Here is a 26,078-nt window from a genome sequence, read left to right as displayed (position 1 = left end):
CGGCACATTTCTCTCAAGTAAGGACTGCTAAGTTTAGATTTGGTTACGCCGCGACAGGGCGCGGATTTGTGATGTTTTGCCATCAAATAGAGAGTACTTTTAGTGAATAACCCCGTTGGTAAGCCAGGTCGGTTTCTGTTTTGTTTCCCCTCATAGATTCGGGAGCATGTATACAGAGAAACCGAAGTAAACCGGTATTTGCCCAGCAGAGTATATTTATAAATTTTGGAGTGCACCCCACTCCACAGGATTAATGTGGCCTGGAATTATCGCCACATTGGAAGTATGTATAAATAGGTTGTTTCGGAGGCACATTTACTAAGTACAGCATTTATTTGATCATGCGGACCTTTAGAACAAGGAATGATATATGTATATGCTTTTGTGTTTTGTTCACAGACTGCAATACAGTGTAACCGTTCAGGTTGGTTATCTTATATTGAGATACAATTACAAATTAGACATTTTAGATGTCTATGAATTTGGAGATTAAGGTGGTGGTTTCTTGTCTTGGTCACTGGGTGACATATTGATGATTCTTCTTCTTTCTTTTCTGATAATTTGGTGCAAAAAAGACACATAGAACTACATCTCATCACATAAACTATCAAGGACACGTGCACTTCGGATTCCAGACAAAAATGGACGTAATTGTGTAAATCCTTTTTCGATTTTATGTTTACACCTGAATTGAAATGTCACTCCATTAACTATATGCACGCACAGGCACTTATTTTGGATATTTCCCCTGTGAGCACATTTGTTTTGGTGAAACAAATGGATGCTAATAACAAGTAATGTGAGTTCTCATATTATTTTTCACCTAGCCGTGAACAAGTCGCATGTCCAAAATTACTGAGGCGACGAAACATGTTTTGGCTTGAGAATGTTTTACTTACTAAAAGCTTGAAGACTGATTAAAGGAAGAGAAAATTGACTGATTGATCTACTGTTTTATGTGTGAATATCATCTAAAACTATCATTTGAATTTACGTGTGCTGGGGTTTAACAATGATTGTATCTTGTTGCTTATGCCACAAAAACGTAGGGAGGCGGGTGGCTCTCCCTTACCCTTCAGCACCGTCACCACTCAGAACCTCACCTTACAAATATCTAGTGAAACCACCTATTGGCGGCTATACCCTATTACCCATACCACCAAACCAATGCTTTAGAATATGCTCTAGTAGAATTAGAAGTGTATTTTGTAAATAGTTATTGTCTTAGGGCCAGAAGTATCAAAAAAGCATTTTGTGATTCTCAAATAGCGATTTTTACTGAATCGCTATTTGGTAATCGCAAAATGCTATTTATGTACGAATGGCAAAAGATTTTGCGATTGCTTAAACTTACCTAATAGCAAAACAATAAATAGCGAATCACTATTAGGTAATATTACTTCATTTGTTACAATGGGCCGAAAGGCCCATAAGTGGAAATGGTTTTGCATTAGCTAATTTGCAATTACCAAATTTATAATCGCAAATTAGCTAAGGCAAAGCCAAAGGTGCCCGGTGGCCAAAGGCCCCCTGAAGGACCCCAAAAAAATAAAGTGTGCACATGTAAATCACACACATGCCCTAGTAAAGGTTGGAGAGGTTTGTGAATTGTAGTACAAGAAGTAGTACTACTGGAGTACTACATATTTTACTCCAAGTTGCCTTTTGTGAATCAGGCCAACTGCGTGTCCTTCTAAGTCATTCCCAGCTACTGCTTTATTTTTCATGTTCTCTGTTTGTACAGTGTTTTGCTTTTATTCTGCCTCTGACCCACCGCGTCCTGCCCAATCCAGTCACTGTTTATTCATTACGTGTACTTGTATCCGTCCTGTACTTTGTCCTACCATCTGACAATTTGATTGTATGACCCCACCACTAAAAATGTGCAAACAGAGCTCATACAAAATAAATGTTTTTTTTACTTCACACTTTTTTTAAGAGCACCATTTGCAAAGATTTGGTGGTGGACAAATGCTACACAACTAAAGCATGGAGGTCCAAAAGAATGTGAACCAAGCTATGCAGGTAAAACATTTCTTTGTGAGGTCTCAGATTGTTGCTAGACTATGTGATACGAATTATACGTATATGGATATAAAGAACCTAGCAGCTATGAGAGTAGAAAAGGGGGTAGCATTGCTGCAGAAAGATTGAATACCAAGTGAGAGTGACTACTGTACATTTTTCTTTTAATAAATGAATGTCCTCAGCCCATGCTGGTTTAAATGGGTAGCCACATGCATTGTTCTACTAACTCTGTTTCATGACTGTCAATTTTCTTTCTCTTCTTGTGTCAGGATTAGGATTAACTTTATGTTTTACTGCCTGCCGAGCCATTATTCATCCCTACAAGAACCCTACTGATTCTATTTCCTGCCTTCAAGTGTGTGTCATCACAAAAAAGGCTTCTGCTTTATTTCACCTTATGGAAGATCTTGTCCTGATTCACCCACCCTGTGGTTATCATTTCCACAAAAATATCCAGGGAAAACCAAGGACATAACACCAAGGACATGAATAAAGGACTGAGACTCCTCATCTCTTTGACCACTGGAAGGCACACACAACGTTAACACCAAGCCAAGTTTTCAAGCCCAAACTGACCTTGTCTTAGGTTCTAGTGACATCTACAAACAGCCGATGTTTGGTTTTGTGTTTGGCCATATCACTAGAATCCTGAGATGGCATTATGATCCCACAATTCAGTGTCACCTTCTATGTATCCTCGATATGTTCAATGATGAATATCTACCTTGATTGTAGGGGAACACCATGGGACCCTTGGCCTTTAGACAAAGCATGATCTATATAAGAAGTCTGCGATGCCTCCAGGCATTGGGACCAGGTTCCTCTAGGACTGAGCTTTCTTCACCAATGGCTTAATGCCAGGAGGTAGTTCCCTCCACACAGTCAAACTGGTCTAAAGTCTGTGATTAGCCTTTATTTCTGACTTTTCATTTCTATAAATCTGTCAACTTTCTTCTTTGAGATTCTCTCTCTGAGTATGAAATGTGTTTATGGTTGCTATCAAGATATAGATAACTCTGTTTTTGTTTAATGGAGGACCTTTTAATTTGAAGTTCTTAAGTTAAGAAAAAAAACAATAGAGGGAAATATACTTAAACATCAAAGTTATGGATCACATTTCCAAGCTACAGTAACTTTACATTATGTCCCTGTACATTAGTAGAAGCAAAATAGCAAAATTCATGATTGATACCTAAATTGTCGCATGTCCTCTTCAGTTGCTATACTGAACACCTTATCCAGGACACACTCGCCCACATCAATGGACAGCCAAGAGTTACAGAGGAAATACCATTTTTGGTCCAAAGCCACATCGTGAACCAGTACACGGTTAACGTACCTGGAGCAAAAAAAAAAGAAAATGGTTAAGGGTTAATACCTAAATAAAAAACATTTGGGTTTTACTTGTGATGTATAAACCTTTTCTACTAGAAAGAATGGTTCTCATTAAACTTGTTGCTGCATTGTGTAAGAGATGCAACCTGAACGCGATTATATTGATTCTGTGACAAGTAAACACACATGTAGAGTACACTTGTAAGTGTAAATAGAAACCGAGACAGTATCCAATTTCTTACTTTTTCATAAGATGCAGTTTCTGTGCAATATAGCTGCAATATTTATTGAATGCTGAATGAACCAGAGAAACATTATCCATCAGTGAAACTGACTAGGGAACCCTAAATGATTCTCAGAAGCACCAACTTTCAACATCTAATCAATGTGAAAGTAGTATTCAAGGCCTAAATAATTCTCAAACCTTCCTCCGTTAACATCTGGGTGAATGTGGCATATCATACTCCTGGGTGAAAACCACAATATAATCTGCTATGGCCTCAAGTCATGCGTGGTATCACTGCTGCAAGGATCAACTGCTTCACCCATAGCCCTAGACTCCAGCCTGGAAGCAGCTGAGCTGTGTCAGTTCAAAACTGTGACTTTCCCCTCAGCCAGATCCACAATCAACACGATCTTTAGAGACTATCTAATAATAGATGTCTTTGGCAATAAACACCGCAATGGAATTACCACCATGAAATCATGTTCACTGTTGCAACACTGTCCCATCACAAATCAATGAGGTACATCTCCCTAGAAACGTTCTCATGCCTGGAAGATGTGTCAAACCCTACATGGATTTGGAGAGCAATCATGCCCTGTATCAGTTTCAGTTGTTTCCTACCAGTGGTCTTGACAATCACGTGAACCACTGAGGGTTCTCTCTCCCTGTTTACTAATTTGAGACCACATAACTGTGCTCTGAGGTTGAGAGGGCACCAGCTCAGGAGAGACCCCTGTGGACCATGTGCTAATCACACAGTGACCTAACATGGTGTGAATGGAGGAGCCACCCACCATAGTTCAAAGATTTCAAGACAGTTGATTGGCCAGCTCTGACTGTAATTACTGGCCATTTTGACTAGTACAACTTCCTGGATTTCACTCCATCCAACGTAGAGCTCCACACAAATGTAGCTGAGAAAACTGAAATCCAGATATAGCACTGTCCTGGTGACTACCTTTCTTACAAGATATGATAGAGGCAAATTATATCCCAAGAATCAAGAAAAAGCAGAGTGCACCTTTGCTGTTCAAGGAAAGACTGCTGACATAGAAAAAGACACTGAGATGAAAGAATGCTCACTTGCCATGAAATCCACAGAACAGAAGAAACCCTTCCAGGACACATGATCCTCTCTAGCCAGTTGGTTTGTAACAGCGTCTTCATTGGTTTGTATGACTTTATAGAAGGCTTGATAATATCGACTACCAAAAATATTGCATCCAGTGCATCGCCGATCACTGAATCAGCAAAGCAACTATAAGATTAGTAGTCTTATCTTTGCATCTGGTTACCTAGTCTTACCTGGAGGTCTTAGGTAAAGGTCAGGCTAATACAGTGGATGCAATATTTTTTCATGCAATGTAATATGGTGGTGGTATATCTAGAATTGTGAAGGGCCTAGCGGAAGAATCATAAACGATTGCACATATTGCTGAGGTTCCTCTGTCCCTGACACTCTCTGTGCTGCAGGATATCCAGTATTTGTCGGCCAGAGGCTTTAAGGATTGCCTTGGTGTCAACCCTTAGTCAGACGAGCCAGAGAGGTAGTGGGAAGAGGGAACCCTGAATTGGAACAGTCAACACCATATTTCTAGCGTGCGTGGATCCATATATATTCACATTTGAACCCCCTGGCCCATGGTTTTCTGGCTTGTCTTTGCTGTTGTTATTGACAACAGTCCATTAGTGGAGATCAGTGGTCAGCCCTGGCACTGCAGTTTCTCAACTATGACAAAGGTATATGGTGCTGAACCATCTTGTGCTTGTAGTGGGAACTCTGGGGTACTTCGCCAGAACCAAATGTAATTCCTCAACTACTAATCGTAGGTTAATGGACTCCGGTTGGTTGTGTTCAGTCACAGGACCTTCTCCTATGGCCCTAACATATGATATTTTGGCTTACCAGGGCACATAGTTTCTGAACTGGGAGGTGAGTCCACAGTTTTTTTTTTGCTGACATGTGCCCCTTAAAGCTTCCTGAATCAGCAAGCAAAATTAAATCACTGCTGTGGAAATAAACGTATACATTTAATTTGGATGTGTACCAAGGGGAACTGTTACACTATGGAGATTATCTTTAAAAGTCTGTAATGTATTTGCTGATGTTTTCACAGCCTTTTTCTCAGGGCCCCTGATGGTGTTATGATGCTGCAGACTTAGTTTTTGCAGCCAGTGTATATTGGATAATGTTGTCAATTGAATCTAAGTTACAGATTTTGATAGCGTTCAGCACATAAGCACAATTGTCATGTTTGTTGATGTATCTGTGGCCAGGTAGTTGCTATAGACCTTTAGTTGTCTTTGTCTATCATCATTTCATGTACCTTATGTCACCTTATTTGAATTAAAGCACTTTTCTTTTACTAAAGCAAATTACTGACTGGATATTTAGTTATTAAGTGGTATTATTGTTCCTATTGTGTGTTTAAGTGTCTAGCTCACATCACATTTTTGGGTAGGCCTTCAATTGCTCTTCCTTGTTTCCTGGGCTGGTCAAGGGATACGGAGGAGTAACTGGTTTTCCAGTTTAGGGTCTAATAGTATTGTGGTCTTAGGATACCGCTGCTAAACCACTCCCATTGGTACAGTTGCAACCCCCAAAACAAGGTCTCACAACATATATAGATCTTAGACTGCTGAGACATTTAGAGCAGCCGCCTCAGAGCCAGGCAGACTCCGCTGCCTGATAGCCTGCCAACTCAATCCATGACAAATGGATCTCGCACACTTTCAAAACCACAGCCTGCTCAATAACACTGCCTTGTTAAGAAAATTAAAAACTGGCAAGCAATTCAAAAAATACCTTGCTAACCTTAAAACCACAATGAAAACCCTTAAGAACATATAATGGAACAGAGAAGAGCCTTTCCAATGCCACGTGAGACTTTATTGGGAAACAATCTAGAAATTCTCTCTGCCAAGATGTTTTCATCTGCCTATCTCTATCCACTGTAGCCCCTAACATCACCCTCCACGTATGTGGCCACCTTGGATGCATGCCCCTACATTACACCTTCTGCATTCAAATGTTACATTGAGTTGTGTCAAAATTCTGAATCACGAGTTGAATTGTCAAAGAAATTCTGAGTACTCACCTAGCTTGTATATTTCGCAACCCCATCATTTGATTTGAAATCTGTTAACAGGACATCGATGTCTCATACATCGAACCTGTTCTATATTTGCAAGGTTTCATCAACAAGGGATCATCCATAGCCTTGCTAATAAAAAGAGGGGACTGCCTTAAGCAGGTGGAAGTATTTAAAAACAACAACCTCCTTACTGATGCTCAAACCTTCTCTGGTCAAGTACACTCTCATCGTCTCTGTGAAAACCTCAGATCGCAATGAATGGAAATGGAGTCATTGCGATTCTCCTGCTGGATGTGTCAATAGCCAATCCCAACATTATGTACCGCTTCACTATACATATAGGGAAGGGCCTTCAAATGGGTCTCCCTTTTGCTCTGAGAATGTGCCAAATCATTTTTTCCCCATAAGTCTTTCTTCCCCCCTTCTATGCTCCCTCTAGGCTCCATATTTGCCCTCTCCTGTTGAACATGTGGCTCAGGACTTCTTCCTCTCCAGATCCTTTCTTGCGACCCTGATTTAATACAAAGACAACATTTGGATCATCATGAATCTACAGCACTCATCCGACTCTGATACATTCATGCTGGGAGCTTAGCTCCTCACAGTCTGCAACTAAATGCCATCAAGACGGAAATCTTGACATCTGACAACTAGCATAGTACTTAACCACCTTTTCCTTTATTAGTTATTATCACTATACAAGGCAGGTTTAACATGCTAAATCTTTTATGTTGAGCTGTGTTCAGTTCGACGATCTTTATGCATGTAGTGTGATATTATTTGAAAAGTACAATAATAACAGTAGAATCAACTCATAATAAATAAATACCGCAACAAGCGTAGGGAGAATGTAAGTACAAACTTAAAAATGTGAGTCTATCACTGTGGTATGAATACTGCCTGGTGATTCTCTCAGTTCAGCCAATGATAAATTCAAACTGCAAGGGATCAGGTGTTACACAGTAAAACAATATTGCATATTTATGGCTCACTGACATATAAATGAACCAGTTTGTCATCAGACTTAGGGCTGGTGCTAACAGTAAAGCGACCGAACCCAGTACTGCTTTGGGTTATCCAGCTTTGTACCAAAGGCATCTTCAGTTTTTGCCCTTTGTATAGATCGCAGTTCCCCGGCTACTGCTGACACTGAGGGGATTTCCATTTAATGACTATAGCCCATTTGGCGAGGATCATTACTGAGGGTCTGATTACGAGTTTGGCAGTGTGGGAGCGGGCCGGCACGCCACTGCCCCGCTCCCACATAGCCAAGCTTGTCCTCACACCCCCAGACAGATTACAAGTTCATTTGTGCTCTGGCGGGCAGTGCTCTGGCGGTCCCACGGCATTGCCTGTTAGAAAGGCATCGAAATGGGAGCGCCAAAGCAGATTCCTGTACTACATGGACTGTGAAGTCCATGACGTGCAGGAACTAGGGGTGCATGCAGACAGGGGGAGCATCATTTGCCCCCCTGCATGCATTCCCTTGCCCAGAGGCCTCAGGGCACCCTGTTGGGCCCCCTTAGTTTCCTCACCACCACGGTTTTCATGGCAGGCTCTCCACCATGAAAACTGTGGCTGTGAGGAAACTCATAATATGCTTGCCAGTGCCGCAGAGGCACCGTCAGCATATTGCTGTGCCTGACCGCTGCGTCACAGCCGAGAGATAATGGATCCCTGGTGGTCGCGGCGGTCCTGTGGCAGTGGGACTGCCGCTCTCGTAATGCAGCAGTCGGATCACCAGTGCGGCAGTTCCCGCCACGCCACCACGAGTTTGGCAGTCCGATGGACTGCCAAACTTGTAGTCAGGCCCTAGGTCTACAACCATACTGTTAGATTTCTCAGCTTTGGGTCTCAGCATTAACCCCAGTAGACAGTCATCTACCATCTTCTCACCACCTTGTCCAAGAGAGTTGGGCCTCACTCCCATCCCAATCACCTCTTTGAGTAAACGGGGACTCATCCAGGGCCAAGGGCAGGTCTTCTCTCCATTTTCTCTCCTGTGACTCCCATCTGCAAAGCACCACAACCCATGCATTTCCTCAACTGACCTGTGCAAATGGGCCTTACCTCAAGACACACTAATTCTGTGGTCTCATCCGAGTCCTTCTGCTCTGCACAACCAGGATTCGAAATAACCAATGTTTATATGACAAAAGCTGCAAAGCTACTTTGAGAGGCACCACCTATGTTAAAGGACCCAGCCTACAATTATCCTTTAAAAACATTTTATACACAGCAGTGACAATACGCTATGGTACAAATAGAGATTTTCTCTGGCCTTTAAGTACCACTCCCAATTCTTTCCACTCAGGATAACCTCCAATCGCACCTCTATGACCACGCACGCAAGGAGGTGCAGGGAAATTTCAACACTTATCGCAGTTGTGCGATACACATATATCAGAACATTTATCAAAATAAAACAGAGCAAGATAAAAAATACTACGCTATCTTAATTTAAAATAATCAGAGACATGCTTCTTCCCACTCCATCTTTATACAATAGGTACATATTGACTGTTATTTTTAATATAAACTCATAAAGATAAGAACTGAGGTTGCCAAACTACCTGAGTCTAAAGCTACTAATGTAAATATACTGAAAGCGGATATTATATCTGATTTCCTCAGTCTAGGTTGCAATAGGTTAAAGTCCATTTTTTGAAGTAGACCTTGGTCTGTAAATCAATATGTAGCTTAGGATAACAGATAAGTAATTGAATATCTGGGAAACCGCAGTGTTGGGAGAATTCATTGTGCATTTATTTCCAGAGGGTCAACAAATTAGGAATGAAACAACTCCAAAGCCACAGTTATTGGCAAGGTATGTGGCACCTTGGTGAGTAACCAATTGAATAATATCTGTTGAGGAATGGGAGAGGGGAAGATAATTAAAAAAAGAAGATGGAATAACTTTTATTTTTGACAAACAGTGGCTTAATGCCAGTGGATGCCCCTTCCTTGCTAAATAGATTGGCGGGCCCTTGCAATTTCAGTTAAGCTGGCTTCCGTACAGAGGGCACTCTTGCACAGCAGGAGCGCTCTGATCTGAATAACATAAATTACATTCTTCCATATAAAACTTCCACATGCAGGGCTCCGACTATTTTTCTGTTGAATGTTTATTGTGTGCATTTAAGTCATAAGGAAGTTTGTCTAAAAGTATGACTTACTTGCCGTTAGACTTTATCTCAGTGGGTCCACCCTCACTTCATGGTAGCACCCATCTTCAAGAGTTCAGCAGCAGCTGGTGGAATTGAGTTTGAATTAATTTTTACAGCTTGCCAGAACCACCACAGCCGGGCACTCCCTGTTGACCAAGTAGGCCGTAAACAATACATGCTAATGGACGTCGGATAATTTGATCGACACCAATGGATAGATTCCCTGTGGTGCAGCTTGACGAGGTGCATCAAAGTGGAGTGACACAAGATTTTAGGAGCATTGTGGCAGCCCAGCTTGGATGATATAAAGTGGAGTGGCTGCAACAATATGGCCATATATGTGACCTTCAAGAACTTTATACGTTGTGTACATGCCCATTTGGAGATGTATGGTATACTGGACATTATGTTCTATATCAACTGAGAAATGTGAGCACAAGTATCCTTAGAACTGTCATGTTAGTATGGCCGTCTAGAAACAACAATAAGTGAGGTGGCTTCAAGCCTCCTCTCATTGGTCGCTCTCTTATCCAATGAGTGTGACTCCTGGGACTTTTAAAACATCGTACAACTAGTGTTGATTTCCATAAAATTACCGGCATTGATAAAGGTAACGAACCGAAAGGTGTCGGCTGTGAATAAAATATTGCAAGTTGCCCCACAAGTGATGTAATCTGTTTGCTGTTGCACATTATCTCAGTGGGTACACCCTCACTTCATGGTAGCACCTGTCTTCCAGAGTTCAGTAGCAGCTGGTGGAATTGAGCTTGAGTATATATGTGTGTGTGTGTGTATGTATATTCACTGAAAAAAACATAGGTTTCAGGGGCGTTATAGTTAGTTGGACATTTCACTCGTACAAAACCATAGAAATTCCCCCGTTATAGTTAATTCAGCTAACTATAACTTGCGCGCCCGCAATGCACTGCTGATGACGTCACATATTACATCACTCATGACATGGTCAGTGACATCACTCATGACATCACTGATGACATCTGAAATGACATCACTGATGACATCACTGATGACATAATCCTTGTGATAGAGTGGCAGACCTCCTCTCACCCTAATATAACCTTTGATATACACACACTCAAAAATATAAACTAACATTTTCAAAACAATGGACATACCAATACCAATTACTACACCTATTCAGTAATTCCAAGATCTACACACACATTCACTCATTCACCAACAGTCCCTATACAGTCACTCATACATGTACCCACTCATCATATATACTCATACACCTATACATCCTGTTACACACCGCCACTCATCCATAGAGTTACTCACACACATAGTCACACATGCAAACAAAGTATCAAACATCCATTTACTTGCATATACAGTTATGCACACACTACCACACTTACTTCTACAGAAACGTACACATACTTACTCTCTTAAACAATCACTTATAGAAACACCTACTTATTTGTACAGGAACTCTTCCAATCTCTCACTCTCACATATACTCACTTATATACACCAATACTCACATATACTAGTTTAAAACATATGTAGTTACTCATAAAGACACTATTGAGACAGTCATTCACTCACTAACACACCCATGCACACACTCATCCACCTATACAGTCCTGCACACATGCTGTCTTCAACACATACAGTGAATCACTCATTCATGCATCTGTGCACTAAGTAATACCCCCACCGAACCATACAGACACTCAGACACTCATACTGATAATCAAAAAGCCAACTAATAACCCATATAGACACTCATGTAGCTACTCACCAACCCATGCAGCCACTTATACACAAAGTGAGAGACTGATACAGATATTTACATATTTAAACCATTACTCATTAACCCATGTATTCACTAAGATACACTTAATCAGTCAGTTATACAATCAATTTTACAAAAAACAAATCATCCATTTAGACACTTATATACCCATTTATTCTTCCATCGACCTTGAGATATACATATATAAAACATATTTAATTTTCAGAAAAACACACATTCACTGGATGATGTCATCAGTGATGTCATTTGAGATGTCATCAGTGATGTCACGAGTGATGTCACTGACCATGTCATCAGTGATGTAATATGTGACATCATCAGCAGTGCATTGTGGGCGCGCGAGTTATAGTTAGCTGAACTAACTATAACGGGGGACTTTCTATGGTTTTTTATGAGTGAAATGTCCAACTAACTATAACGCCCCTGAAACCTATGTTTTTTTCAGTGAATTTCTAAGGTGTTTTAAATTCTAATTTCTAACTATAACGTGCCTGAAACCTATGGTTTTTTCAGTGAATATATATATATATTTATTATACTATGTATACATGTGAAAATGTCTGGGTCTGCCTGTTTACCTCGGTGGCACAGAAAAAATGGGTGGAGCTGACGTCAGCATGCCTACGAGGTCCTCTTATGGCTCCGATGACGTCATACAGTGTCGCGAGCGGAGCCGTGCTATTATGACGTCCTCTTCGACGTGGGAGAGCTAGGGAAGAATTTCTGTGAAATGATGGAGAGGAGATATTCAGTTAAGTGTTCAGGCTAGTCCTTTGGGAGCAACTGTTTATGTTGCCACTCCAGAAACAGAAGCCAGTTAACCCGAGCGCAGAGGCCCTGCAGATGGCACAGGAGGTGAGGTGCCCAGTCGTGTACACCGGCGGGGGAGTGAGGTGACAAGCACTACAACCCACAAAAAAGGTAACGAGGGCACTGAATAACATAGGATCTTCTCTTTGTATTTGGCACGAACAACAAAGTAAAATGCCCTAGTACCAAAATGTAGAATTAGTGCTACAACGGTCTTCAAGAGGACCTGCATTGCCGCTTCTGCCTCCCGTACCCTGGAGGCGGCACATGGGTCACGCGGTACGGTCATACTGCGGTGAGACGCACACTCATTGACCTCTCATGGCACTGTTCCACACTTCAGGGAGGACGCTTTCCATTAGCTATGTTATCTGATGACGTGTCGCGCCGGCCCCGTCCAACAACAGAACTCCTTCAGATCCAAACAGACTCTTCCACTTTCTCATCGGAAGTGAAACCAGGCCACGCGGACACTTTCACAATACAACAGCTGGGAATGCACTTTTCGGTAAAAAAAAACCACATTCCTCCCTCCTAATTAATCAAATAAATGTCTCACTGAAGAACAGGGGCCAGCTTCGATCGGTAAACAGCTGTTACAACGACTTTTTAACATTGCGATACCATTACAACGCATGCATTACCATGCATGCATTGTACATCGCAAAGTCATTACTACACAATTTTTTAGAACGCATGGTCATTTACCACGCATGCCTTTACAACAAATTTTATTGTAAAGGTATGTATGATAAATGACCATGCGTTCTAAAAAACATGTAGACGATCCACGTTGTTGTAAGGAAACAGAGGCTGTTCCGCTTCCTCACAACGATGTGCACCGCCCCTCAGAGACGACGTGAAGCAGGAACGACGAGGAGAAAGGAACCACGAGGAGTGAGAGGTAAGGGGGATTGGGCATGGGGTGTTTTTTTTTCTAGGGTTTAGGGTAGTGCAGTGGTGTTTGAGTAGTGTAGGGGGTCATGCTGGGGGTAGTGTTTTAGGGTTTAGGGTAGTACAGTGGTGTTTAGCTAGTGTAGGAGGTCGTGCTGGGGTAGTGTTTTAGAGTTTAGGGTAGTGCAGTAGTGTAGGGGGTTGTGCTGGGTGTAGTGTTTTAGGGTTTTGGGTAGTGCAGTGGTGTTTGAGTAGTGTAGGGGGTCATGCTGGTGGTAGTGTTTAGGGTTTAGGGTATTGAAGTGGTGTTTGTGTACTGAACGGGGTCATGCTGGGGTACTGTTTTATGGTTTAGGGTAGTGCAGTGGCGTTTGGGTAGTGTAGGGAGTCTTTCTTGGGTAGATTTAGGGTTTAGGGTAGTGCAGTGGTGTTTGGGTAGTGTAGGGGGTTGTGCTGGGGTAGTGTTTTAGGGTTTATGGTAGTGCAGTGGTGTTTGGGTAGTGTAGGGGGTAGTGCTGGGGTAATGTTTTAGGGTTTAGTGTAGTGCAGTGGTGTTTGTGTAGTGTAGGGGTAGTGCTGGGGGTAGTGTTTTAGGGTTTAGTGTAGTGCAGTGGTGTTTGTGTAGTGTAGGGGTAGTGTTTTAGGGTTTAGGGTAGTGCAGTGGTGTTTGTGTACTGTAGGGGTTGTGCTGGGTTCTAGTGTTTTAGGGTTTAGGGTAGTGCAGTGGTGTTTGGGTAGTGAAGGGGGTCATGCTGGGGGTAGTGTTTTAGGGTTTAGGGTAGTGCAGTTGTGTTTAGGTAGTGAAGGGGGTCGTACTGGGGGTAGTGTTTTAGCGTTTAGGGTAGTGCAGTGGTGTTTGTGTAGTGTAGGGGGTCATGCTGGGGGTAGATTTAGTGTTTAGGGTAGTGCAGTGGTGTTTGTGTATTGTAGGGGGTCATGCTGGGGTAGTGTTTTAGGGTTTAAGGCAGTGCATTGGTGTTTGTGTACTGAAGGGGGTCATGCTGGGGTAGTGTTTTAGGGTTTAGGGTAGTGCAGTGGTGTTTGTGTAGTGTAGGGGGTTGTGCTGGGGTAGATTTAGGGTAGTGCAGTGGTGTTTGGGTAGTGTAGGAAGTCGTGCTGGTGGTAGTGTTTTAAGGTTTAGGGTAGTGCAGTTATGTTTGGGTAGTATAGGGTGTCGTGCTCGGGGTAGTGTTTTAGGGTTTAGGGTAGTGCAGTGATGTTTGGGTAGTGGAGGGGGTAGTGTTTTAAGGTTTAGGGTAGTGTGCCCAACCAGCCACAATATTCGTTGACAAAGGGAATCCTGACTCTTTTGAATGCTCCGCCAATTGAATAATTTGGGTCAAGGGCCCCACCACGTCCAAGACCTATCAATTCCTTTCTTGGGATCCCTCATATACTTGGAGAAAAAGGTACATAGTTTCTCATCAATTTCAGGTGTGTGTGCCACCTTCCCCTTCAGTGAGGGCCTGGGGCATTCTCCCCTCATCCTATTCCTGACCTCCCTTTCAAGGGGTTGATGGATTTTCCCCACCACATACTCTACCACTTTGGTGTCAGGGGTCCACTCTGCCGACCTAGGATGGTAAATTTGGGTAGGCTCGAACATGTCCGAGTGGACCCCGTCCCCAACCCGGGACTGAGAGGAGTGGAACTCTGGATGCCAGGGACGCCCCGAGTCCTTATCCTTATCGGAGGAGAAATCGTCCTCCGATACACCCTCTCCCTCTAAGGGAAACCCGCCGTTGTTGTCTACAATAGTGGTGACAGCGTCGCAATTTTCTCCGGACTCCTCCTCCTCCCGGCAGGGTGCATGTTTTAGCATTTGCACATTCTTGAGGAAGGTCTCCGTAAGTTTATCAAACCCATCCAAGTGCCCCGCGTTGTGCTTAACTGCCCTTTTATTCCCCATCTGGGAGCTACTGGGACCCGCCACCACCAGATCTGGGTCGCTGAACACCCCAGGGATGCTTTTCGCCAGTTTATCAACCTGATCCCTAAGAGGAGCCAGCGCCCTAGAAATAGCCAGATTGAGGGCTTGGTCCACTGCTGGAGGGAGAAGTTGGGTGGCAATTCCTCCTCCACTTCCTGGTAGGAGGAGTAAAAATGGTCTTCTGGAGAAGACATGATAGCAGAGGGTGTGAGCACAGAACAAATGCCCTTAAAATCCTTAAGGCAGCTCGCCGGTGCTCCAACAGCTGGGCTTTCCCGTAGCTGTTATAAGAATAGACTGAGGCGCAATACCAATTACCACCACCAGGTGGCGATGGTCACTAACGTGGCCGTGTGGGGAAATCACCACGTAGCGGTGTCAAAATTAGGCGGGGGGTTGGTCGGGAATCAAGCGGACACTAAAGGAGTGACCAGATTCCCAAACGCACGTAAAGACCAGCGGGAGCGCTCGACGGAGCTGCCTCACTCGGACCAGACGCGCCTGACAGGATCTCACCACGCGCAGAGCGCACAGCGGGAGAAACTGCGTGGGGGAGAACGCTCTCAGGCAAGAGCCTGCTGCGCAGGGAATATGAAACAATACCAAGGCAATAATGCTAATAACGTGCACAAGACACCGCTATACAAACAGCAACAACGTCAGATTAAGCCAAGAATGTAAGGAAGGCACTTAACTGACGAGCAGTGAAGAAAGAGGAAGCGGAAGGGACGTCACAATATTATATACGATGGACTGTGATATGATTGGACTATAAATGCCTTTGAGATTACCCCCCTAATGGTTCATGGGTTGTGTAGTCTTTTGTTTAATGATTGTTGTGTTACGTTTTCTTTGAACAGCTATGCAGATAAAGTGAGGAAAGATATGCATAATCCTCGCCTCCGTCCTGCCATAGAATTCATTAAACTTTATTCGATCTGATTTAGAAACATAGATCATAAAAGTGTACATAAAAACAGTAAATCCTCATTCCTAATACAATACAGTGAGAATTAAATAAAACCAGTAGGTAAAAATGGGTGTTACAAAGCCCAGTTCAGAGCAACTTCAGGTTAACAGAATCATAAAGTTCAATGTTTCGCAAGATCAATCTCATGTACTTCGTGCAAAATTCGCAATAAGGGGTCCAAGTAAGATGTAACGCTCCAATACCTGACCAGTCTGCACTATATAAAACTGCAGAAAAACTAAAAATACAAAGTGTTTTGCACACTTCTGTCATTGGGCTATATGTAGGCTACATCTGGGTGAAATTTGTGCTACATTTGGGCTCTTTTTTCTCTGGTGGCCATCTTGGGAGACTTATTTGTTATGAAGTTTCCTAATTTCCTCATTTACTACAGTCTCCTCAGTAGGAAATGCTTTCAGTCTCTTACTTTGATTCCATCAAGTAGGCATTCAGATGTGTCACACATTTGCCATAAATTCAGAATGTTAGCACTCTAGTTGTTCATTAGATCAATGTAGTAAAGCTACTGCTCACCAGGGAGTTAACTGGAAGTCTACTGCTGGTATTGAAAGTGATTGTTTCAGTCTGCATGTCAGAATTTTCTAATGAAATAGAAGAGGATTTGAGATCTTACTTAAAACATGCCCTAAATGTTCTTTCTCCAGCACTAACCATAATTTCTATGGCAAAAAGAACCCCCTCATTTTGTTCCTTTTTAAATTAAATGTTTTAAGTGTTACCAGTCTCTTCCCATCAAGATGGCTTGAGGTGTGCCATAATTGTTTCATAAGTAAGACTGTTAGCTCTCTAGTTGTTCTTTAGAACACTCTGGGAAGATGCAGTAGAACACAAAGGCATCAACTGACAGGCTGCTCCTGTTGAAATATAACAGGAGATATTTGAGATCTCACTTAAAACATGTCCTAATTTTTCTTTCTACAGCACTAACCATAATTTCTATGGCAAAAATAACCCCCTCATGTTGTTCCTTTTTAAATTAAATGTTTTAAGTGTTACCAGTCTATTCCAATCAAGATAGCTTCAGGTGTGCCATAATTGTTTCATAAGTAAGACTGTTAGCTCTCTAGTTGTTCTTTAGAGCACTCTGGGAAGCTGCAGTAGAACACAAAGGCATCAGCTGACAGGCTGCTCCTGTTGAAATATAACAGGAAGATATTTGAGATCACACTTAAAACATGTCCTAATTTTTCTTTCTACAGCACTAACCATAATTTCTATGGCAAAATGAACCCCCTCATTTTGTTCCTTTTTAAATTAAATGTTTTAAGTGTTACCATTTTATTCCAATCAAGATGGCTTCAGGTGTGCCATACGTTTGTCATAATTAAGGCTGTTAGCGCTCTAGTTGTTCTGTAGAACACTCTGGGAAGCTGCAGTAGAACACAAAGGCATCAACTGACAGGCTGCTCCTGTTGAAATATAACAGGAAGTTATTTGAGATCACACTTGAAACATGTCCTAATTTGCCTTTCTACAGCAATAACCATAATTTCTATGACAAAATGAACCCCATCATTTTGTTCCTTTTTAATTTAAATGTTTTAAGTGTTACCAGTTTATTCCAATCAAGATGGCTTCAGGTGTGCCATACTTTTGTCATAAGTAAGGCTGTTAGCGCTCTAGTTGTTCTTTAGAACACTCTGGGAAGCTGCAGTAGAACACAAAGGCATCAACTGACAGGCTGCTCCTGTTGAAATATAACAGGAAGATATTTGAGATCACACTTGAAACATGTCCTAATTTTTCTTTCTACAACACTAACCATAATGTCTATGACAAAATACACCCCATCATTTTGTTCCTTTTTAATTTAAATGTTTTAAGTGTTACCAGTTTATTCCAAGCAAGATGGCTTCAGGTGTGCCATACTTTTGTCATAAGTAAGGCTGTTAGCGCTCTAGTTGTTCTTTAGAACACTCTGGGAAGCTGCAGTAGAACACAAAGGCATCAACTGACAGGCTGCTCCAGTTGAAATATAACAGGAAGATATTTGAGATCACACTTGAAACATGTCCTAATTTTTCTTTCTACAGCACTAACCATAATTTCTATGACAAAATGAACCACATCATTTTGTTCCTTTTTAAATTAAATGTTTTAAGTGTTACCAGTTTATTCCAATTAAGATGGCTTTAGATGTGCCATACTTTTGTCATAAGTAGGTCTGTTAGCGCTCTAGTTGTTCTTTAGAACACTCTGGGAAGCTGCGGTAGAACACAAAGGAATCAACTGACAGTCTCTGCCCTTGTTGGATGTACATGATTTACTGAGAATGACAGACTTCATTCTCACATGACTGAGAAAGATAATGTGAATTTACAGAAAATATTCTCTAATTTTAGCTTCAGTTTTCTCTCAAACATGGTTCATGATATCCCAGCAGAAGGTTTTTCACAAGGTAAAATCACCTTAGAACACACCACAATTCCTGAAATTAGTATGGTACCATCAACAAATGAATTCTAATGTAACTAACGTGTGGGATGTGCATTTGAAAGCATGAGAGAGAGAAAGGTGCGGAATGTACTTTTTGGTCTCGAAGTGCAGTATTATGAGCAGTGGTACACAAATGTGCATTATGTTGTACATTGAGAGATGAAGTATGTGATGCTATAGGCAGTGGTGCAAAAATGTGCATTGTGTTGTACATTGGGAGGTATTATGAAGTTCTTACTATTGGCTTTGAGATGCCCTCATGTCATCTTGAATTATGACTCTGTCTTGCTAGAGCTTTTAGCGCGCACAGGCAGGCCCCCTGAGTGCTCAAGATGTTTGGGTTATTCACGTTCAAGGTTGCTTTGTTTTTGGAGAGGAGATTGTTGAATGTACTGCCGGAGGCTTTCGTAAGCTTTGTTAAGATAAAGGCTGGAACATGTGAGAATGCAGAGGGAATGTGGGAACTCCTTTTGCCTTCGGAATGCTTGCATGGAAGGTGGCCAATTCCAGTAAGTTTCCTTGGCGCGAAAGGAAAGCCTCTCGAACCTTCTAGTGTGTTTTGATATTATAAAGTAGGGGCTTGTTGACTTAGAGACCAGGATTATTTGAGCCTGAATGGTGGATGCATTTTCAGTGCAGCAGTTCCCGGGTTTGCTGTGTCTCTTGTCTCCGGCTGTGAATTCCCCAGTCTGGAGTGGTCCAAGATGAAGTTTGCAGCCGGTGATGTATCTTGTTTTTGATTAGTGCCATTGTGATGCGTTGCTGTTTGTGTGTGCATATTCAGTTTCCAGTGGCTATAAAAGTCACTGTGATGCGTGACTGTCAGGGCGAACCTTCAGTTTCCAATGGCTATAATCATCTGAGGTGTTTTCTTTGAGTATTGACTTTGTGATGTGTGAGTGAGCCTGAGTGCACACATCCAAGGTAATCATCTGATGTATTTAGAGTATATATATATATATATATATGTAGGGTTCACTATCCAACACTTACCCTACTGTTGCAGTCACTGGAGTGGGAATAGTAATTGTTACCCCTACGCTATCCAACACTTACCCTAAGTGCACTCACTGTAGTGGGAATAGTAATTTTTACCCCTACACTAACCAACATTTCCCCTACTATTGCCCCAAAAGTATTATGCGTTGTAATGGAATGCGTTGTAAATGTAGTTTCTAAAAATGCATTGTGATGGCATGCGTTGTAAAATCATGGGTTGTAATGGATGTTGCGATTTAAAAACCGTGTTGTAAAGGCATGCGTTGTAAATGTTTGCGTTGTGACGTGTCCTATTCGTTGCCTATCTCCCACCAATGCCAACATTGCCACTTGGGTATGCGATGGGGCAGAGTCGCCGGGAAGCATGACCATAGCTCATGCACCATGGCCAAGAGTTTAGCATACTACAGATATTGTCCGAGCCCCAGTGTGAGGGTCTCAGTGGCTTCCTGTCTTGTGATTAATCATCCTTCTGTATAAAGGTTCCCCAAGAGGTTGCAGCCACCTCTCAACTATTGCTGAACTGACATGGCATTTGCCATTTTTACAAATTGTTGTTGTGCCCAAATAGGAAGATCAGGCGTATATGGCGCACATTTGATCACCTTTTATACTACCCAATCTCAAATTCTGCAAGTCAATCACACCACATACGGTGCATCTAGTGGCACTCAAGCCCCCCTCATCAACAGAGTGGTAAATGGCTCTGTATCACAAGAGTTCCTAAGCAGTTATTTTTCCCAGTTGTCGTCTGGGTCAAACCAATGGATCGCGTGTTTTAAGTCAGGCACTATGTAGTATAACTCCATGTCGGGCATCTGCAGGCCCTCCGGAGCCAGGTTTTTTAACCACATCTGTTTATCCACCCAGAATAGTTCTGTAATCAGCCAGTCTATATTAATGTAGAGTGAGTGTGGGATCTCGTATAGTGAGCCCTGCAGAGTTTAAAGGTACCTCAGGAGCAACACCATTTTTACCAGAGCCACCCTGCCCATCATTATTAGGGGAAGTGTCTTTCAGAACTAGATCGTTGGTCCTAGACTCTTCACCACCCTCCCTATGTTCAGGTCTGTAAAGTCAGGCTCCCTGTGTGCAGTTCTGATTCCCAAATACCTCACGCTTTTTGTCTCCCAGGTAAGCCCCATTGCTGACAGCTTATCCAGGGTGACTGCCCTCAGCATTCCAAGGGAATGTACTGTTATAGTACATGGTTATTTATTGGTAGTTAGCTTGAAAAGAGTGATTTTAAAACAGGGAAATGTTCATTGAAAATCGGAAGTGAAGTTCTGGAATGCATTGTTTGGCTGTCTGCAATAAAAAACAAGCATTGGCATAGCCAATAGGTCTCGCCTTTGGGACCTTATAAGTGTTTAGCCATGCAACAGTTGCATAACTAAATACTTATAAGGTCCCAAAAGCGAGACCTATTGGCTATGCCAAGCGGCTGTGCGGCCGCGAAAGTGATCGTACTAGCGTCAAGCGCGGTGCGCGCAGCCGCGCACATGCACTGTAGGTCTAGGCTGGCCTGGTAGCACTTTTTGGAGCCCTCTCAAAAAGTCTCGCCAGACCAGCGCATGCGCTGGTTCAGGCGAGACCTAAACATATGCATTGGGGTATTTAAGAGTGTAGAATATTGTAGTTGAGTATAGAATTTAGAAAAAACACGCTTCAAATATAGCAGCTCCCATTTTAGTTGTAGGCAATTCCTGAGTTGTGAAGCCCACATCTTTTTCCAGTTGTTTTGATTTTAACCTAAGGGAGGCCCTTTGAAGTTCCCCGCTTGTGGACGAGGTGTGCCAATCCTGCCCATTGTAGGCCATTTCATGTTTAAATGCAGAAAACAGGGACTGCATCATTAGCGCTGTAATGGCTGCCACCTAAGTATTTTTTCTCTGGCGGTAGTCAATCATATCTTTAGAATAGATAGTACCAACTATGACGCCGCAGATCCGAAAGTGAAGGCGTGAGAAAGGGCTCCCTTACCCAAAAATTTTGTTTTTTAACTCCCATAAAATGAAGCATTCATGAGTCACAACCATCAGTGATTTATAAAAGTGTTAACCCCTTAAATCCTGTTTGGAACACTCCCATATCCCAAAAACAACTGAAATGATTTATACCAAACCAATGAAACTACTCTTTCTGAATGAAGTTCTATGTTCATGCAAAGTTTGGTGTAAATCCACTCAACGGTACGGGCTGTAGATATGAGCAAAATTTCCTAATGGATTTAAAACACACTTGCTTTTTCATTCCCCTTTCATTTTATTCCTGTGGGTGGTTCACTTGATGCTTAGTATGCTGAACTTTATCTGACCGAGTTAGTAGATTGCCAGTTTTCATACAAATCTGTCCACTGTGTGAATAGTTAATCAAAAGAGGTCTTTCGATGGAAACACTGTCAGAACCACACCTACATTGCGGTGACCACCACTCTTTATTAAATACACATATACATATATCTACATAACAATATAATATCATTAAAACCTAACACATGTCAAATCAACGAAACTAATTCAAGCCATCCACTTAGCTTGGGCACCATTATAATGCATCCAATGGTCAGCATCTCCTCAGGCGTAGATACAGTAACGGAAAAACTATCTCGATCTTAAAGCAGCAAATACATTTTAGCCACTTCCCAAACAATGATACTGCCTCTGTACTATGCAATAGGAGTGAAGAGTATTAGTAATCAAATCAATCACAAAGGGCCAGCCCTATCATATTCATCATTAGTGTACATAAAGTCACTGAACACTGCCATCAGGTTTCAAGGGGCAATTTGATATGGTACCTCAATGAGCTATTATCAAGGTGACATATCAATATACTATGAGGCACTTAAGTTTCGAACACATGATACTGGTCTAAAGGAATGTGCCTATATTACTCTAGAAAGGATCACATATCTAGTCAGATATATGAATTTGGCCATTTCTCCTGTAATCAGTGTCATTAAACAATGGCATATCAGTTCTGTGCTGTGAGCTGAGGAGTAGATTTCACATGATCTCAAACCTATTCCTTGTTGTAAGCTATATGCACTTTGAGATTTTACTATATTTATCAGAGCTATGTCTTGCTTACCACGATGGACGTTCACCCGAATTGTCATGCCACAGTCTGATACTCTGCAGATCCCCAAGTGGAAAGAAAGTGGAAAGAACAAAAATGTCCACCCCTCCACGTTCAAATACTGGCTTTTCTGGATCATAGAGGTGGTGAGGCTCACTCTCGCCTTCTGAGCCGTAGAGGGTTATAGTCACCTAGAAATGTAAATGGGTATAAAATATAATTTACGATAAGCCTGTAACTTTAATTTATATAAATTTGCAACTGTTTTATATTCCCTAATTGCTATTCATCATAGTGCATATATACGTCTGACTCATGTTAACAAAACCCACCAACCACATTACTCGTAGAACAAATGTGTGTATCTTCTGCTTAAATGTCTATGGGACCACTTATGCAGTGTTAACATTATTTGGATTTTGTCTGATGGTCACCGTAAAATCTTATAGCAAACGAAGCAAACAGATCCAAACGTTAACGGAGAAAGATTAAATTGTAGACATTAATTTCAGGGAGACTGTGGGACAGAGCAGTCCTCCTACAATCGAGAATGTGTCCCTCTGAAACAGCATGGCTGTACTGTTCTGTTTCAGTAGCGGCTGTTACCAGGCATCAGTGGTGTGGCGGGGGAAGGGGGGGCCGGGGGTGGGGTAAAAAGAAAAAGAGAAAAATGAAGAAGAAATAAAGAAATACAATTTCCCTTACCGGCAGCCGCCTCTCTTCCGTCCTCCTTGCAGACGCAGGAACAGAAAGCACCCAGGCTCCTTTCCCTAAACCAATCATAACACTGCAATGCAGCGTTGTGATTGGTCTGAATGCCGTGGCTCGGCGCTCACTCCAAGAATGGGAGGCTGGGCATGTTCCTTTCAAGGCTCTGTATCACAGCCTGATGGGGAACATGCACAGTGACCAGGACTGTTTGGCCGGCCCAAGACGGCCGACCAAGCAGTCATGCGCACTTGCCGAGTGCCACCAGTCCTCCCCTGCTCTGTGGGCAGCCCAGACCAGCCACACCCTGCCCACACCTGGAGATTGCTAGGGGAAAATACAATGATAATAACCTGGCGCTATTATAATTTTATTTTTCATGTGGGATGACGCTCCTCCCCATTTCGGAGTAGCGGCCACTGTTCTGTTTCCCTCCCAGGGAAATAAATGTCCACGGTGTGCAGGTGAACTAATATGAAAGAAAGAGTGCTTCTAGTGGCTGAAAAGACCAAGAATGAGGATCTGCACAAAAACATTGCACTGAAAAAGGTGTCAATGTGAAAACACTAAATGACCTGACCCTGAAAGTGTTATCAATATCAGAGAGAACCATAATAGTTTAAACTACTGATCTAGATTTACTTGGAGAAGTTGGCCTCTAATCACATAGAAAACATGTTTATGAGAATACTAATTGAAATTAGGAGGTTAATTATTCTTTACCACCAATCAATTAAATGTTAAAAAACCTGCCAGGTTGACCAGATGTCCACGATGAGTATATCTGAGAATGATTTACATATCATGAATTTAACAGACAATATCTCCACATTTTTTCAAATGAACAATGCTTGTACCTGTCTATTTCTGTGGGATGATACTCATCTGAAATCTTTTAAGTGAATCAGATCTGCATTGCTTGGACTTTGTCATTGGTCCCCAGGGCTGGAATTCTTGAGATACTGCCTCTGGCTATGCATTGGTCTTCCACTATGTTACCATGCATTGCTGCTGCCAGACTGCCCAGATTGGGATACTGCTTTATGAGTGCAGTAAAAAAAAATCACAGTAAAGGCTGCCTCTTGATATGCAGTGGAAAGGGTATGTTAGGCATTAAGGCTGCTCCTTTTTAGTCAGTCAGATTTTCATTGCTATCCTGACTCCCAATTGTGCTCTTGTTCTTTACCACCATGTTACTCTGTGTGTGTATGTGTGTGTGTGTGTGCACTTAGTAATCCAGCTAATATTACATAGTATACAACCATATGTATACACTCTGCAGGATCGCCAACACACCAATACCTTGGAAGTTGTAGCTGCTCCTCTTCGATGTCCTGTATAAACTGTCACGAAGTAGCGATACTGAGCAAACGGGTCATTGTCTTCCAGGACTGTGATTGACACCTAAAAAAACAATGAGATAAGTGATTGTTTCACTGTTTTGTGAACCTCAATGGACCACCAGAGTCACGTGTCTTTTTATCATTATGGTGTATATTTATATATATATTTGTGGAGGAGGTATGAGGGAGAGGGGAAATCTTTGCATGCAGTCATATATCTTTGCGAGCATGGCATTCGTTTGAATCCAGAAAATGTGGGAGGAAGGTGGGAAATAGATGTTTTTACATAGGGCTATAGGATACCATCCCCTTAATACATCAAATGGACCACAAACATCCTAAAACCCAAAAGAGATCCCAGTGTTGGGAAATGTGTACCCGTAACTGAATAGTACTCTTTTGTTTTTGAAGCCCCTCACCCACTATAATAGTAACAAGCTCCTTCATCGGTTATCACCCTAGTCCCTATTACCAGGATAGGCTCAACTTTGTCAGAGGGAGCACTTTTGCTATTATCCTTCCATGTCTATAAGGCTAAAAAATACCCGAGTTTCCCTTTGTTTTGAGTGCCTTCAGAATAGTTTAAGAGCAATATATATTTGAATATTGTTATCAAAACATCTCCAGGATAGTTGACATGCTTTAGCCTGTCCACTGGCCACAGGGTCCTAGTCTTTCATAGGGACAAATATGTAACCCCTATTATTGGTTTAAGTCCAGATCTACCCCTGCCAGGCTGGTGAGTTTCATAAGGAAGGCATACAAAAACATGCATACTTGCTTAGCCCATAGGCATAGTGTCTTGTAGTGCTTAGCCTACTGCACTTAGTAGTGCCCTAGTATTATTCTATTATGCTTTGTAGGAACAAGTAGTGGCATGCCCCTGTACTCACATATTCATCAAGGGTGTAATATTGAAGATTCACCTACTATTCGCCATCATTGTTCCCCGCGGTGATCGTGGATTCAGAACATGGATCATTTTTAATTGAGTCACAATCCACACCATGCACTTGCCACTCAACCTTTTTCAATCTTAGATAGGATGCTAGTTTGTAAAGTTATAACTTGATTATTCCTTTCATTGTCTGTCTTTTCCAATAAAGATCAAAATTATATTTCAGTCAATTTTAAATTAACACAACTGACATGCCTATCAGAGTCTATATCTGTGTACATTTCCGGAGGAGAAAATCTTGGTAGTGAAGATATGATTTTACTGTATTCCACATGGGTTTAGCTGGCATATCAT

At 42.0% G+C, this 26,078-nt stretch overlaps 1 protein-coding gene across 1 annotated transcript in view; it reads right to left on the bottom strand.

The window, feature by feature from the left end:
* Positions 1 to 26,078, bottom strand: part of LOC146776065 (polycystin-1-like protein 2) — an 865,077-nt gene that overhangs the window by 258,407 nt on the left and 580,592 nt on the right. The window contains exons 25-27 of the mRNA XM_085637447.1: positions 24,786 to 24,887; positions 22,788 to 22,966; positions 3,221 to 3,367 (exon numbers count right to left, since the gene is read on the bottom strand). Of these exons, the coding sequence (XP_085493573.1) occupies positions 3,221 to 3,367; positions 22,788 to 22,966; positions 24,786 to 24,887 (428 nt within the window). The remainder of the gene's footprint in view (positions 1 to 3,220; positions 3,368 to 22,787; positions 22,967 to 24,785; positions 24,888 to 26,078) is intronic.

The sequence above is a fragment of the Triturus cristatus genome, chromosome 12, assembly GCF_964204655.1.
Source record: "Triturus cristatus chromosome 12, aTriCri1.1, whole genome shotgun sequence".
NCBI classification, from domain to species: domain Eukaryota; kingdom Metazoa; phylum Chordata; class Amphibia; order Caudata; family Salamandridae; genus Triturus; species Triturus cristatus.
This window is presented reverse-complemented; position numbering and strand designations above follow the sequence as displayed.